We start from the raw sequence: 18,059 nt of genomic DNA, 5'->3' as shown, positions 1-18,059 counted from the left end.
TGAAATACTTCTTGGGTATAGAAGTATCCATATCTCGTATGAAAACTGTTTTGTCACAAAGGAAGTATGTTCTTGATCTGTTGGATGAGACTGGATTGTTGGGACCTAAATCGGTTGATACAGTGATGGATCCCAACAGCAAGTTAGTGTCAAATATGGGTGATTTTCTATCTAATTTTGGACAATACTGGAGACTTGTTGGAAAGTTGAATTATCTCGCAGTCACTCAGTCGAATATATCTTTTGCAACAAATGTTGTGAGTCAATTTCTACATTCTTTAAGGACAGGTCATTGGGATGCAGTAATTTGTGTCTTGAGAGGTGAACCTAGGAGAGGTCTTTTACATCGTGATCAGGATCATACTTATATCCATATACAGATGCAGATTGGGTTGGGTTGCCTTCCGACTGGAGATCCACAATTGGGTATCTTGGTTGGTGGTAATTTAGTTTCTTAGAAGAGTAAGAAACAAACCGTGGTGGCCAGGTCAAGTGCTGAATCATAATATAGAGCTATGACTCACGCTACTTGTGAACTTATTTGGTTGAATAGAATTTGGAAGAATCGAGTATTTCATATTCTTAGCTTATGAAGTTGATGTGTGACAATCATGTTGCTCTTCATATTGCCTCCAACTTGGTCTTTCATGAGCGGATGAAGCACATTGAAGTTGATTACCACTTTGTTCGGGAGAAACTTGTGCGGAAGCTCATTACTACCGCTTATGTGAAGTCTGATATGTAGCTTGTTGATTTGTTTAGCAAAGTGTTGGGGGGTGCTCGTGTTAAATTTATTTGTAACAAGCTAGGAGAATGTGAAATTTATGCTTCAGCTTAAGGGGGAGTTTTAGAGGTTATTTATGTCTTTTAGTATTATTGTTATTATTATTGTGTAAGCATGTTAATTAGCGAGAGTTAGTAAGGGTATTTATGTAATTAGAATGTATTTAATTTGTATTATAAATAGAGGGAGAGACCTATCTTCAAGTTAGGTCATTCATTTTAATCAAAATCTCAACAGGATCTATGGGTGTATTAGTTTTGGACAAGAAAATCAACAAGAAGTTTGGCGTGTGAAGCATTTGGATAAAGGGAAAGAAGTTCAGGGCGAATTGATAGATCCATGCATTGTTGAAGAACCTTTAGAGGTGGATCATGTTCAAGAGGGTGCAATGACATTGCAAATTTTGCCAATGGTTGAGACAGTTACGCAAAGTGAGATAGAAGAGGGGGAGTTTCTTCTTGAAGAACCGAGGCCTAAAGTGGAGATTTTGTAGATGAACACAAAACAGTATGAGATTGAGCAAAGGGAGGAGATTGTTGAACCAGTCTTGGGTGTTCCCGACGTTGATATGTTGATAGTGGAAGATGTTATAGTAGTGCGTGATCAGTTGATGACATCTTATAACATGGTTTTAGAAATCTTGGAACAAGAGTGTACAATCATGCCTAGGTATGTCGTACATAATTGTGAATTGGATAGGGAGGTGGAGACAAATACTTTGGAGAAACTCCCATTGGAAAAAGGCTATTGTTCGGATGATGATTTATATGTTCCGCTTGTTAAGTCGAAGGATATTAATGGGCAAAGTGAGAAGAAGTTTTAACGGGTTATTACCCGTCCAAAGAAACTTGATTTATGATTAATACAATTCTAGTGTGGAACGTGTGGGATTTAGGCACGTCTAAAAGCCATTTACAAAAGTTAATGAGGAAATTTTCGCCTTCTATTTTGCTTCTTTCAGAGCCATTTTCTGATGAAAGTTTGATGTCGCAATGGGCTAACTTTCTAAATTTTCTGAATTTTTGTGCGAATGCATCGGTGGGGGGTAAACTTTGGATGTTTTGGGAAGAGGAAGTGCACTTTGAGTTACAACATATGTCTGATCAAGTTATTTCGGGTATTTTTAATTCTGTGGACCATAATTTCTTGGATTCATTTATTTATGCTAAATGTTGTCGAACAAATTGCTGGGAATTTTGGAATGATTTGGAGTTTGTTAAGAGGGATGATTTCCCTTGGTTAGTGGCAGGAAATTTTAATATCATTCATTTAGATTCGGAACGTATTGGTGGTCATACGAGGCCGTTATCGGCTATGGAGGAATTTAATACTTGCTTGGACAACTGTGGTCTTATGGATTTGGTTGTTACTGGCAGCAACATGTCTTGGTGTAATGGTCATAGTGGAAATTCTCGGAGTTGGGAAAAATTGGATAGGGTCCTTTATAATTCGACTCTTCTTCAATCTTTGCCAAATATTTATTTTGAGTATGGAAATAGGAGGACTTCAAATCATAACCCATTGATTATTTGGTTTCATAGAAATTTGCATAGGTATGGTCCTTCTCCCTTCAGATATTAGAATATGTGGAGCACTCATCAGTCTTTTAAGTCTTGCGTGGAGGAAGCCTGGAGGGAGGAATCCTATGGCATGGGTTTAGTTAGACTTACTGCTAAATTGAAGCATACTACAGTTGCAATCTGAAATTGGAACAAGCAGGTATTTGGACATGTGCATCAGTACATTACAAATCTGGAGGAAAGTACGGAGGTTCTAGAGACTCTACTTCAGGAAGGGTATTCGCCAGAAATTGAGGAAGATTTCTTTCTTTCTAAACTCGAGTTGGAAGCTTGGGAAAAGAGGGAGGAGATTCGTATTTCTCAGCTAGCCAAAAAGAAGTGGTTGGAGGCGGAGGATAATAATACAAAGTTCTTTCATGCATTTGTCAACCAAAATCGGAAGAAGGCGATGATTCATTCATTGAAGCTTCCGAATGGAGAAGTGTTAGATTCTATGGAGGCAGTTCATGAGGTTGCAGTAAGGTATTTTCAAACTTTCTTAATAGGTGCAGGACCCAGTTGGACAGCTTACCTTGATGATATTATATCTCCCATGGTTTCTGAAGAGGAGAACATTGCTCTTTGTTGTGCTCCGTCCGAGCTGGAGGTAAGAGATGCTATTCTTTCTATCCCGAGAAATAGTAGCCCAGGTCTGGATTGTTTTGGTTCGGCTTTTTTCCTAGATTGTTGGGATATTGTAAAAGAAGAGGTGATTGATGCAGCTAGAGATTTTTTTACTGGATCTCCTCTTCTTAGATTTTATTCTGCATCTTACATTGTTCTAATCCCAAAAGTTTAGAATCCCCAGAGTTTTGACAAGTTCAGGCCTATTAGTCTTTGTAGTGTAATCTACAAATTTTTTTCAAAAATTATTGTTGCAAGGATGACAGGTTTATTGTTTGCATTGATTTCTCCGAAGTAGGGAGCTTTCGTTCCCAATAGAAGTATATTTGAAAATATTACATTGGCACAAGAAATGGTTCATTCTCTGCATAAGAAGTCTAATGGTGGAAATGTAATGATCAAAGTAGACATGACTAAGGCTTATGATAGGGTCGATTGGGATTTTTTAAACTTGGTTATGAAAAGCTTTGGATTCTCCCAGAGATTCTGTGGTTTAGTGGTGGAACGTGTTTCCTCTCCTTGGTTCTCCATTACGATGAATGACACTTGTAAGGGTTTCTTTAAACCGTCTTGAGGGCTTCGCCAAGGAGACCCCTTATCTCCTTATCTATTTATTATTTTACAAGAAGTTCTTTCTCGGCTTCTAAAGAAAAAAATTATGGAGAATAAGATAGAGGCTTGCTATCATCCTCGTGGGGTGCCTTTGGTATCTCACCTACTCTATGCAGATGACATTCTTATTTTTGCCAATGGTAAGAGAAGTCCCATTCGAATGCTTGTCTAGACTCTTAAGAAATATGAAAATTGGTCTAGCCAAATGATAAATAAAGACAAGTCAAGTATTTTTTTGTCAAAGAGAATTGCTTATGCTCAAAAGTGATCCTTGTTAAGGATGACTGGCTTTGCGGAAGGAGGGTTCCCTGCTACATACTTGGGTGTTCCTTTGGTATCGGGTAATCTTACGGCCCGTATTTTAGAGCCTCTAGTTGCTAAATTGAGGAAAAAGATAGTGGGTTGGAAATTTAAGCTTTTATCTCAAGGAGGCCGCTTAGTTTTAATTAAGCATGTATTATCATCAATGACGGTTCATCAATTGGCAGTAATTGACATTCCTAATATTGTCTTCACAAAGTTAAATTCTATGTTATCGAATTTTTTTGGAGTGGAGTAAATGATAAAAGAAAAAGGAAATGGTGTTCCTGACCTAATATATGTAAGCCTGTTTGTGAGGGTGGTTTGGGTATTAGGGATTTTGAGGAAGTAAAAAAATCATTGCATATAAAGTTTGTGTGGAGATTGTTAACTATGGATAATCTGTGGACTCAATTCTTTAAAGCCAAGTATTTGAATAATAGACACCATTTGAGAGAAATAAAGCCAGATAAAGGAACCAGATTTTGGAGATCAATTGCTCGTGTGATACTTGAAGTATTAGAGCATGCTCGTGTTCAAATTAAAGAAGCGTCGGCCTCTTCTGGTTTGATCGATGGTTAGCCTTCGGTCTCTTTTGTGCTAAGGTTCAAGAAATTAGAAACCATAAGCTACGAACACGAGATTGTTGGGATAGAGATGGGTAGAATGTTGATTTATTAGTGGATCTGTTGGGTGAAGAATAGGTTGAGGAAGTAATGAACTCTGCTATTTCTTGCAAGGAGGGTCTAGATATAGTGATTTGGGAACCTTCAACAGATGGGAAATTTACCATGGTAAGTGCTTAGGAAATTATAAGGGAGCGTAAAGAGGAATTCTTAGTTTCAAAATGGATCCGGCATCCTATGTTGCCAAAACGGGTGTCAATTTGTATGTGGAAGTCTTGGTTCGCTTGTCTTCCGGTTGATACTCGTATTCAAGAAGTAGGTGTTCAAATGGCCTCACGGTATGATTGTTGTTCAAATGCCAAGATTGAATCTCTAGACCATGTGTTTTTGCACGCGATCTTTTGCTCAGGAGGTATGGAAACAAGCAGTAGTGACGTTGGGTGTTAGTTGTATGGCAACGAATACATGGAAAGCTAGAGTTAATTTTTGGTTTAGTTGTGCAAGACGGACCTCACAGTTAGGCATTTTGGTAGGTCTCATACCTAGTCTCATCATTTGGAGACTTTGGACTCGTCGATGTAGAGCCAAGATGGAATCAATTCATGATTCGGTGAGAACTGTGTGGCTTGATATTAAATATTGGCTGAGATCCATTTCGGACAAGTTAACTAAATGTGCACCTGCTTCTTACACGGATATTGCAATCTTTTGTGCTTTTGGATATTCAAGTAAAAAATGTGAGGGTTTGTCTTCCTTGTGTAGTTAGATGGTGTAAACTTGGGATAGGTTGGGTTAAGTTGAATGTGGATGGAAGCTATAGAGGTAACCCAGGTAATTGTGGTGGTGGAGGCGTGATAAGAGATGAAAGAGGATTATTTAAAGCAGCTTTTTCCTCATTACTGGGTTATGGAACCAATAATATGACTGAATTGAAAGCGATTATTATAGGGATTAATCTGTGCAGAGATCTTAGATTTGATCAAGTGGAGATTGCCTGTGACTTTGCTTTGTTGGTTTAGCGGATTAATTCTGGGAAGTGTTCGACTTGGAACTTATGGGAATTGTGGGAAGAGCTTGTGTTAGCATTGAGAGGCATACATTACAAAGTGGAACATATTTATAGGGAGGCGAATCAAAGTGCAGATTTCTTTGCCAAGCAGGGTGAATCTGGTATATATTGATCATACAGTTGCCAGGATGAGCTTCCATAGCAAGTCAGGGGAATGATTCGATTGGATTTGTTGGGATTTCCTTCCTTGCGCTCGTAATGCTTTGTGCTGGTGTTTGTGAAGGTTATAGTGGTTGGTTTATTCCTCGAGATCTTTCGGAGTTTTGTTTGTTTTCCACTTATAGTTGTTTAGTTCTTATTTATTTGTTTGGTTGTTGGTCATTGGTTTATTGGTTTTGAATAAGTTGGTTAAGTCAGTTTTAGATTCTTGGGGTTTGGTTTTGTTTTCCCCAAGTCTCAAGGTTGGAACCACGGTATTCCTCCGCCATAAGTGAGGGGTTTTCTAATAAAGATAAGAGGTGCCGCCCTCTCTTTCCCCCCCCAAAAAAAAAAGAAAAAAGTCAAGCTTATATTTCCTCTGTGATACAATGTTCCCCAAATGAGACTTGGGCCACTTGGCTAACTCAATTCCCAAGAATTGCTTCAACGGTCCCAAATCTTTGGAACTTTGCTTGCAATAACTATTTTAAATGTCCCGACTATCATGGATAGCTATTATAATATTAGTCATATAAAAAATCATTAAAGTTTTACCTGGCATTTCTGAAGACTAAAATCAAGCAGCTGCACTAAATCTACCAAGCCTTCCCTAGGAGAATGCTTAAAGCTGTATAAAAACTTTTCTAGATGTCACACGAACTGACTTTTCCTTGAGCATCAAAACATGGGAGGTCTCTTCATGTAAACCTCTTCCGGAAATAAACCATGTAAAAAAGTCTCTTAACATCCATTTGGTGTAAAAGCCAGTGAATTGTAGCTAAGGAGATAAAATGGAACACAAAAGCAAGTTTGGCCACTTGGCAGAAGGTGCCTTAACTCTGAAAACTATGCATGGCAGCCTTTGGCCACTAATATTGCCTTCAACCATTCAACATGTTCATCTGGGTTACCTTCACAGTATACACCCAACCAACACCAAACTTATCTTTGATAAGTTTCACAAGTTCCCAAGTATCATTAATCGCAAGGCATGCATCTCTTTATCCATCTCTCCATGCAGACTGAGACAAAGCTTCAAACACGTACTTGGGTATGGAGATGGATAAAGAGGTATTAAAAAATAATATGAAGACAAAAGATCATGACACAAAGTTAAGAGGCATGGTGCTGGCCACATGTGCGTTTTCCCTTATGAAAAATGGGAAAAATCTATATCATGAGAAACAAGGTCAGTAGACAAAGGTACCAAAAACCTAGTGCTTAGATCGGGAGGAGTCTTAACTACCTTGTATCACTGTTCTGCATGCACTTGCAAATTAGGACAACTAGAAGGATCAGTGAGGACGAAGAAATCTTGAATCAGGAAGAGAAATAGGAGTAGGTAATGGAAAGTAGTCATTGAGATCTTTGCAAATTAAAGACTGAGAATTATGGAGTTACTCTAAGATAGTCACATCTGAAGAGACAAAAAAATGATGCAAGTTAGGACAACAACATCAATGCCTATTATGACAACAGGAGTACCAAAGAAAAGAACACTTGAGAGCTTAATGATCCAATTTATCAAGCCCAAGAATTAATTAATGAAAGGACACATGACCAAATACACGAGGGGCAAGGAAAACAACGGTTCTTAAGAAATAAAACTGAGTATGATATTTTACCTCTAAGGACAAACCGTGACATTTTATTGGTAAGAAAGCAAGCAGTGAGAACTGCATCACCCTAGAACACTTTGGGCACCTTCATTTGGTGTAACAGAGTACTCATGACTCTAGAATACATCTGTTTTTTCTTTAGGTAACTCCATTTGTTTTAGAGTGTGAGCACAGGAGGATTGGTGAATAAATCCTTGTAGTCATGTAGGTAGTGATTTGAGGTGCTAAAGTATTTTTATTTAATTTTTAAAAAATTTGAACAGCTAAATTAAACTAAGTTTTAATCTCAGAACCAAAGGCATAAAGAGTAGTAAATAACTAAGAATGTTATTCATAATGTCAAGTCATCCTTATTGAATTATCAATAAAGGTAAACTGAAACCCAACTTAGAGAGAACAGGATTAGGATCCCAAGCGTATGAATGGACTAACCCTAAAGGACTTACTCCTGTGTATTAACTTGAAAACCGAAGGGACACTTGATGTCGTTCACTCTAATTAGACATAAAACTCAAACTAGGAATTAGCTGATTCAATTTATTGAAGGAAGGATAACTAAGGTGGCAGCAAATCTGAAGAGGTGTGGCTGCAGCAAAGCACAGTGGAAGATGATAATGAATCTAAGTAGTAAATTTCTGTCCCACTAACTGTGGTAGTAGAGCCATTTTTAAGGATAACATGGGATAATGCATCAGAATACTGGAGTTTAGAAAAAATAGAGAAAGTATAGATATACGTGTCATATAGTCAGTGAGAGTAGAACTATAGAACTTATAACCCAAGGTCTTGAAGAAGAAGTACTGAATGACAATAAGATGTAGGTTTATTGTTTTGAGAAAGAGGTGCAATGGGGAAACATGCCTGCTCTTGATATTACAGAAGCTTAGAATATTCTTCGTCTTGTACTGACATGGTTGGCTATTCTCCAACTATTGGAGGAATAGGAGAAGAGTCAATGGTTGCCATGAAGATTCCAGCATTGGTCAACCATGTGACTTCCACATCAACAATGAGTAAACTTTCGTGGAGTACCTTTACCATGGCCATCTCTACCATAATGGGTTGCCTGCCCATCCTGGAACCCTTTATTGCCATTTGATTGTGCACTAACCACGTTGGGTGCTAAAGACAGATCTCTATCTGTAGGAATTAGGAATTATAGAACTGGTAGTGCCTCAAGTATGAGTGCTAGAGAAGGCATTAAGCACCTGTGAAATAGTCTGTCAATGAATGTTAACTTTGCACTTCCTAGAATCTGCGATGGAACTGATCCAAGTTCAGGTTTCAAACCTTCCAAGACTGAAAGAACTGTAATTAGTTCCTATATTTCTGCGTCTGACCAACATCTGCAGTTAATAGGTTACACAATATTTAACTCCTCATGAATGTGCTGCTTCTTAGCAAAGTACTCAATGACACTTTGTCTTCCCATTGCTATTGAAAATACTCCAGGTAAAGATCATACATGCAAGTTCGGTTACTAGAATATATGGTTATGTTTTGTTCACCTGTATGTGTATTCCTAGAAAAATAGTGGTTATAATACAAGGATTTGATAGTTTTGCACAAGAAATGTGCTGTCACCATAAGTAAATAGCAATGCAACATTTTTTTATGAGTCCATTACTAGGAGTAGATTAGGAATGGCTATTCCCAAATTTTACCATAGGAATGTCTATTCCCATCCTATTCTATGTGGAATGGAATAACACAAACTTTTATATGACAGACTTATTTTAAAAATCACCCTTCTATACAATTTATATTTACTGTCATTGTATTACATCCTATTCTAAGATTAGATACGTCAAGAACTAGGCGTTACCGAAAAGTTTGACGTAATCTATATCTCCTCAGTAGTGTCAACCTGCATAAGCATTCTAGCAATTGGAGGTTCCATAGACTCAAAAACACTAATGAAACAATTAGGACATCCCCACGAACTCATATCTCCTTCTTATCATTGCTAAGTCCTGATTGAATAACACATCCAAACTTACCTAGGTTAATCGATTAGATCCTGACTACCTGAAGACCACTGCAAAAAAAATATTTCTATTCAGCTTCACCATAATTTGTGGAATTGCGAAGGAGACTAACTTTTTGAATTTATGGATTCCATCACAAATTCACAATGGCTTAATGGACAGAAACACAGAAGCCTCTATATCACCAACAACCAAGAACATGCAACAAATAACACACGGGTAGAGGAAGTGTTAATACTACACATAGGTTCAAGGAATCCTATCGTGAACGAACATGTACACAAAGCTTGATTTCCAAACAGACAACAGGGTTACTCACGAGCTAATTAACCTGAAAACATTCTCTATGGGTCAAGACTAACAGAACATAGCAAACCATGGTAAAAACAAGTTTGAAAGAGGTTTCATGTGTCAGCGCGTGGCATTGAGCTGCTGCACTGGAAAGTGCACCAGCCTTTTGGGGCCTGTCAGATTGGCACATCTAAGAATTCATATGACGTTGGTTTTTTTTATATAGCCCCAAAACTACCTTCACTCTGAATGGAATGTACGAGAGAGGTTTCTGGTTTGGATTCCGACAATAGCAGCTGAACTGAGATGAAGTTTATGCTGTTTAGGGTTACAACATGGCAATGTTGAGAATAAGCCATGCAGATTTGGATGAGGGTTGAACGGTTAACAGCAGAGGACGTTATTCCCTGTTGAAGAATATAGTTATATAGAAGAGAAATACCAGTGAAGAATGTTTCTGGTAATTAGATAACCTACTGAATAATTTGGTTTCCCACTCTACTTGTAAGTTATAATATACCTTGCACATTAAAAGGTCGATAGTACCCTTAGTGACATGGTGTAACTCTGTAGCAATTATAAATGCTCTTTTGCTTTCTTTTCCTTTTATGTACTTTTTGGGAAAACAGAATGGATTTTAATATGATGGCTTTAACATTGCTTAAACTATGAAAAAATGTGTTTGTTGTACTTCTCTGCTCGATCATTTTGTAGCTTCTATTTGATGCAGCTCTTGTTTATTTTTAAAGCATATATATGGGTTTAAGTGTCTGAAAGTGCAATCAGTATTGATGACATCTCCATCCTTGGGGTAGCAAACATAAAATTTATAGGTGCATAGTATGAAAAAATCATCTAATTTTTCGACAACTTTATGCTCCCCATTCTCATATCTGATCAATGTAATGAAGATGTCAATGACAGTAGTTGAATTATAATTCTATTCTATTGAATTTATCATTCGAATTCCATTCACAGATACAACTTTTGATAGTTGAAAATGATGATTTGTTTGATATGGATGGCTTTCTTTGTATATTATTGTGGTCTTCTAGGTCTAAGGCTCAGATATCATATAGATAGCTACTTGTTTTTTTTACATTTTATAGGGAGCTTCAAGATTATCATTTTGCATCGGTGGGCCTTATGGTCATGGAAGACTTCTGAGAGAAAGGGCAAACATATCAATTAAGTTGTCCTCTTTGGTCTTAAATCATCAAATTGCATTGGTCGTGCTGATAGAGCAACTTTATAGGTAAGGATATTATGACTTAACAATCATATATTTTTCTTCTGTTATATGGTCTTATACAGAGTATAAGCACTGCATCATGTTAATTATTTAGTTTAGGTAAATGTGTCTGTCAGTTTATGACAGTAATAATGTAGCATGTAATTATTTCTTCCTTTTCAACTGTTTTAAGAGATGAAAACAATAACAGGATCTTTACTTCCAGAATATGATTATTAGAAACTGTGAGGTTGGTACACAAAACAATTGAAATATAGATGGAATGCATTATATTGCATTACGTGTGTACTCATCATCTATCTTGCTGTGGTTTACTTAGTTGGCTAGAGTTAAGCTAGGGCCTGTTTGGTTGTTGTGTCAAGTGCTGACTGAAAATATTTAGTTTCCTCTCTGATTAATAAAGCCCTGAAGTATTGAGAGACTTGCTTGAAAACATAAAGCCTCATTTTCTGCATTAAAGGACACCAAAATTATAAAAAACCTAATCTCATTGGAAGGTTTCTGGGGATATATCCATAAGACACCATGTTAAGGGTTCAAAATGAACAACTCTGACAGAGTCAAAATGTTCATAGATATGTATTTGTGGACTGTATATTTGTTGCACAATATAATCAAGACGCAAATAATGGTATCAGTCACAGACCCACATTCATTGCAATTGCCCTTACCAGAATTTTGAAAAAATACAAGGCTTTATATGTAAATCAAAATTTGCCTGCTAGAGACTAGATTTATGCTCCCACAATATGACCACAATAACAAACATTAGGGTGGTTATGTGAATCCCTAAATCCATAAATAAAATCTGAAGCTTTGGTTTTATTGGGAGAAAATCAGGGTAGTCTCCAATCTCCAGTTCCTGATTCTCTAACGCCACTTGATGCGGAATGAATGTCAGACAACTTTAACTGTCATTCCAAGTTTTTATAAAACTAATACGTAGCAACCTTTGGTTACAATGCTTGGAAGATAAGGAAATATATTCAGAAACCTAAATAAACTAAAATGCTAATTTCCTAAAGAATAATACCCAAAAACCTTGCTTCCTAAAAAATAATACCATCGTATCTTGAAGGTATCATCTAAATAAAAATACCTTTAATAAAAAAAAATGGAAGTACAATAAATATTAGAAAAGTAAATAGCTATTGCTTGCATGCTGCACCACCCCTCTGATTGTAATTTACCATTTATCTTTTTCTTATAAGTCACCTCTGCTGTTATAAGTTTCTGAGAGTGTCCTCTTGTTAAGCAAGAGATTCATCTATCTCTTAATAAGAGGGTACTTCAGAAACTTAAATGATGGTTGAACTGTAACAAAGCATATTCCTTTATTTGCATAGTGATGTAGGACAAGAAGCAAGGCCTTGGGAAGATCCTTGTTGGAGAATACTTAAGTGGAATTGAAGCCCCATGCGCCACCTGAAAGTTTCCAGCTGCCAACCCCTTCAAAATCCACCCTTGCCGGAGTTGTTTTGACACACCATAATCACTATTCGAGATTCAACTCACCACCCTTTGATCTACCACCTTCCAGAAAATCATCACTGGAGGACACTCGCTGGTAATGCATGCACCCCATGCACCGCTGACTGAGGGAGATTCTGCTAGATCTCTTCCTGCTTCCAGAATTGGGAGAAATTGCCTTCAGCTGTGATATTTTGGGTTTCTTCCATGATATTTTCATCTGCAGCACGATGTTTTGATTTTGGATCTTCTATTTTGCAAGTAAACGTGATAATTTGATATAAGAAGCAAGAAATTACTGCTGCCAACATTGGAAATCAGGTTTTTATTGCTGCATTTGTGAGTTCTCTGAGTGAATTTGTTTCATTTCTATCTGGTACTCAAGATTAAAGGTGGCTTGAAGATATCCCTTGAAAATCGAGAGTCAACTTGGGGTTTTAAATGCATAGATTGAGAATAATGGTCAAATTGTGTTGAGGTCTTTTGATGATATGTAGTTGCAGTACATATGTATAAATCCAGTAATATGGTGACAAATTATTGGAAAAAGGAATGTCATTTATCATACCTTGGGCACAATATCAAGCTTTTCCACACCTTTCTCAAGCGTGGAGGAAATGTTTGCAAAACCATCCTTAACAGATGATGCCCTATGAATATGGTTTCTACAATTTGGAGTCATATGCAACTTCATCCAAAACCTCACCTAGAACTTTATGAGATGTCTTAGATTGATAACATTACATTACATGTTTATGAAAGATGTTTGGTTCCTATCCAAATGGGTGACTATTTTGGTCATGTTTGGTGTGATATCATACCTATGAAGATTGGCCATGTACTCCTTGGTTCTCCTTGGTTGGCATGATTTGGGTGTGACTCAAGGACATGAGAACACATGTCTTCCACTATAATGGTAAGAAGAACATCTTGAAGCCTGCTTTACCAGCCAACCAAGAGAAAGAATCAATCACAATTATTCAACTTGAAGACACTACGAGCAAGGAAATGCAAATGTTTGAAGGCATCCAAAGTCTTTCAAACATTCCAATTATTGAGTTTGTCATTTTTGATATGTTTATTGATGCCAATTCTTAATTCAAGTCTATGATGCTTCCAAAGGATCGTGGTTTCTTGCATCACTCAAGCGCTGACTTTCGAAGAGTCCAAGTTTGCTTCTTGCTCCTAATCCTTCAACATTTCCAAATTTGAGGATTTTTTCATAACTGGGGGAGAGTTGATGTAGGACAAGAAGCAAAGGCTTGGGAAGATCCTTGTTGGAGAATACTTGAGAAGAACTGGATCGAGGATTGTTTGGATTTAGTTAGTTATTTATTATGTGTCTAGTATTAATTAGTGTAACATGTGTATCGTGGGCTTGCTTGTATTATTTGTGTAATGTAGGGGTTTGTTTGTAATTCATGTTGTTTTAGGATGTAAATTTAATTTCATGTTTAGAGGCATTCTTATTTTTATAATTAGTGTGTGAAAACCATGTGGTAGACAGTTATTGTTGAATTTGAATTTGAGAAGCGAACTTGAGTTCCCATTGGTATCTCCTCTCTCCTCCCTTCCCCTTCGATTCTTCTATTTCTTCTAATCTTTCCATGGTTGCATATCCTTGATGTTGCCCCTGCATCACATAGTTTTTCATTCCGGTTAAAAGGGAATGTTCCAAGCAAGAGCATAGTATTAGACGTTTTTACTTATATTCAGCTGTTGATATTTTATGATCTTCATTTTCTTTTTCCTGAGAAAACTCCATTCTGATATTACTACTCTTGAATTGAAATTTGAAGTCTTTACTGTTGCTAGACAAGGAATGTTTTAAATGGCTGCTCTGTGGTTTGATTGATAGGGCCTGGACTATTCTTAAAGGGTTGAAGTACCATCACTAGAGATTTTCACCTCATTTATTGCAACCATGCTATAGAGGTATTTCTTTCAGTTACTTTTAATTCATTTTCTGCCTCCTCCCCCTTCTCCCTCACTAAAATAGAACAAATGCTTTGTGCTCTTTGGTTTCACGTCATCGCAGAATTGAGTTTTGGACTAGCTAAATAGTTTTATCGTATTGTGGATTGCAGTGTTTGCTTAATGTGCACAACTCTTAAGTCTTCCTATATGAGAAATTCCTTTCCCCAGAAGGATACCAGTCTTGCGATATATATGGTAGACCCAGGGTAGGGGTTGACAGACTCCATCTACCAATTCAGATGAATATATTTGCCTGGGAATTTAGATGGTGTAATGGCATGGAGTTAGTTGCAAGGGAATGCTATGGAAATTAATAACTATTGTTGGCACATTCTCTCACAGAACTGGCTAACACTAGAAGAAATCAAGAGTGAGATAGAGATATCCCACCAATTATTTTATAGAAAATTTCTCGCTAAATTTCACATAGCTTCTACTGCCTCAGTTATAAATCAAGATTCTTCTTAATATAAATTTATTGATGCAGGTTTTATTTTAGCTGCTAATTATTATTGATTTAATGCAAATACAATATTTTGGTGAATCTATTGATTTCCTTTTGTTAGTTTTGGAATAACTGCATGTTTTTTTTTTTTTAAATAAAAAATATGATATTTGGTTAGTCTGTGTTGTGTCTTGAATCCATGAAAGAATGGGAGAGCTTTGAATTGCATAGAGAATCCCCAGCCTGAAGTTGAGACACTGAAAAACATCAGACGAACAACTGGTGCCACTTCATTATCCATATGTGCAGGCCAAGCTTCACTCATACTGTTACAGGGTGACAAATCTTGATTGTTGATAAATAAATTTGAATCTAGGAAACTCAAATGGGAAATGTGCATTCACCAGCTAAAATTTTGGGTGGTGCACGCAAGCATTTGAAGCCTACTCCCAATTTATGGGGACCAACAAGTTAAGCTAATCAAATTTTTAACGAATTGTTTTATCATGGCTGATCAAGTTTGGTGCTCGTCTCTTTTCTCTCCAGAAGATGGATTCTGAATTCTGGGAGTCTGATGGATGGACATTTTGTCCACACTCTACATCTTGGCATTCCCACTGACCTGGACAATGCAATCACGTCATCTTGCACTTGACAATTACTTAAAACAATTCACTACCATTCAATCAATTTGGATGCAACCTGTTTCTTTCAATTCATGAAAGTTAAGACCGAACATTTGCTATGCCTTAGATAATTTTATATTCTGTTGTGTGTTTTGATATATGTTTCCTATGTGATGCTGTAGGTAGTAATATCAAGGTTTACATAAAGTAGGCTTAGCTCACCAATCTTCCTGGCTATAATACTCATCATGGATCAAAATACCTGTTTTCTAGATTATTAATGGGCCTGGTGATTGGTGCAGTTTGATGTAAGCACTGTTATGCCACAATGTAAGTGACAGTTTGAATCAGTCTTGAATCAAAACACACGGGGAAGAAAAAGGGTAGCTCACAGAAAAAATCTGAGGTTTGTCATGTCACATCTCTGTTCTTTTTGTTTTCCTCTTTTGGCCGTTCTTTTTCGCATCCTGTTTCTTTTTTCCATCCCCATGCCATCCCCTGGTCCATTTTACAATTCTAAGCACATGTTAGAGACGAATGTTATGTGCAGAATGGGTAACTGATCCCTGGTCCATAGTTTCATCATGACCAAATTTATAAGCATTGAATGCAAATTATTTGGTAAGCAAGTATGGATGTAGACATGAATCAGTGGTAAACCATAAAGCAATGAAATTCATATTATTAAATCTCAGTAGGCAACACATACTTAGTTAGAAGACAAGTAGAATAAACATATTTCCAAAAGTTAGACTTAATGATTGATACTCGTACTTCTCTGAAGAGCTTTCTAACAGTTTCTACTTTAACATGAAAAATTATTAATATGGTTCAGGAGTTACTCTTTTTAGTAAGGTATTTCTCTACCTAATGGCCAAAACTTAAAAGAGTGGCATAGCTAACTTGTACAAGACAAGCACTCACAGACAATTATGAGGTCTTGAACAAGTTTGACTAGTGACACCATGTTCTGCTTGCCTCAGGCTTTCAGTATTCATAAGCAAAGGCTAGCAATCTTTTGCCAAGAGGCTTATAAGTATTATCTTTGGATATGTCTTCCTTGCTTTAATTAGATTTTGCCTTGTTTTTTCTCTTGGAGTATATGGAACAAGCTTTTTGGATTTATTGAGCAGAATTGTATTTGTCCGGAATCGATAGAGGATATGCTAGCCATGTCTTTTTGAGGTTTGGAAGGAGCAAAGACAAGTCAATCCTATGGCGTTATGAGCTGATCCTGCGTTGTGTGGTGTTTGAATGGAAATGAACACAAAATAAGACTTTTGTTGTATTTAGAAGCACGGATTTTTAAGCTTTGAATTTAGATTTGAATGGATTTGAACAAATTTTAATACAATTTTATATTATATCTTATCTAAATTTAATACAAATCTAAATTTTAAAACTCTCCAAATATAGGATTCTTGAATTTTGGTTTGGGAAATGATTCAATATTTGTCTTCTTATGATAGTGTCTGCTTGTTGTTTCAATAGAATTTATTGAAGATGTTCCGAGGATTGGTTTGTTGTTTTGTTTTCTTTGTTTTTTTTTTTAATCTCCTTTAGAGCTCCGTTAGTGTGTATCTAGTACAAGTCTCAGTGGCTCAGAACTGAGCAGCCCAGCTGCATCAAATCAACTACAATCTTACTGTAGAATACTCATGAACTTCACTCAAAATATGGAAAAGTAAAGATCACTCGTCCATTAAAATGTCACTATATAGTGACAAGCGATCTGCCAATATATTTGGGCCTGAATAAAATAACAGGGCTCCACAATATTTTACCGAAATAGTCCCTATCATGTGATCATGTGAACCCGTGATGATATTGAAAGTATTTTCTTTCAATATTATGGGTTTCAATAAATTTGAGGCGTGTGGGTGTCCAAGGGTTTTTACTGGATGAATTTTGGGTATAGATTGATATAGTTTAAAATTGAAACAAGTGAAGGATTGTGATTGGCACTAAATCGATGAAAGAGTTGTAAGACTATTTGATTTAAGGGGATGCTAAATTACTTTCTTTTACCTTTGCATAGAAAATGAGAAACATCTTTTTTACTATTTTTCATATTTTCTAGTTGAAAAACTAGAAAGTACCGTGACTTATTTTTATATGAAAAATTGGAAACGAAAATAACGAACCATTTTGCACAGTGAATAAGCCTAAAGAAATTCTAGAATCCTATTATTTATCTCTCCTTTAGACCATAGTAAATGAACATAGTAATTTGGTAATATCATTTCTAAGTGTTGAATCTTAGTAAGTCCACCTTTATTTATTTAGGCAAACACAAATTGATGCAAGATATTTACTAGAATTCGATCTACACTAATAATTTGTGAATAAAGATTTGAGGATTCTGACAAAAAGTAGTATACTTTGGAACTACTTTTGCTACAAATACTTTATCCATTACTATAATTTTATTTATAGATGTTGGTTTTTCCCAAGATCAAATATAGCAATTTGCAACCACATATGTTGTAGGAATAAAAATTTAAAAGTGAACAAAAACGTTAAATTTATAATTGAAAGTGATTTTAAGGCACTTAATTTCTTGTTGCTTTTCTTGACGCTTTACACACAGAACAAATGTCTAGAAGTTAAAAGAGTTATCTAAATATTTGATAAAAGAAATAATGGAGTTTCAAAATTGCACATCATGTTTATTGAGGA

At 36.4% G+C, this 18,059-nt stretch overlaps 1 protein-coding gene across 18 annotated transcripts in view; it reads left to right on the top strand.

Moving 5' to 3' along the window:
* LOC131152132 (putative RNA methyltransferase At5g10620) overlaps window positions 1-16,785 on the top strand; it is a 46,590-nt gene extending 29,805 nt beyond the window's left edge. For 4 of the 18 annotated variants that reach the window (XM_058103803.1, XM_058103797.1, XM_058103802.1 and 1 more), the window contains 3 exons: window positions 10,720-10,865; window positions 14,191-14,267; window positions 14,420-14,853. In XM_058103803.1, coding sequence (XP_057959786.1) covers window positions 10,720-10,865; window positions 14,191-14,230 — 186 coding nt within the window. In that variant the 3' untranslated portion in view covers window positions 14,231-14,267; window positions 14,420-14,853. Of the gene's footprint in view, window positions 1-10,719; window positions 10,866-12,208; window positions 12,653-14,190; window positions 14,268-14,419; window positions 14,854-15,300; window positions 15,534-15,682; window positions 15,787-16,513 lie in introns of those variants that run through there. The other 14 variants (XM_058103801.1, XM_058103793.1, XM_058103800.1 and 11 more) reach the window with 7 other exon arrangements.
* The last annotated feature ends 1,274 nt before the right edge of the window (window positions 16,786-18,059 follow it).

The sequence above is a fragment of the Malania oleifera genome, chromosome 3 (genome assembly GCF_029873635.1).
Source record: "Malania oleifera isolate guangnan ecotype guangnan chromosome 3, ASM2987363v1, whole genome shotgun sequence".
Classification (NCBI taxonomy): domain Eukaryota; kingdom Viridiplantae; phylum Streptophyta; class Magnoliopsida; order Santalales; family Ximeniaceae; genus Malania; species Malania oleifera.
The sequence above is the reverse complement of the archived record's forward strand: the minus strand, read 5'-3'. Positions and strand labels throughout refer to the sequence as shown.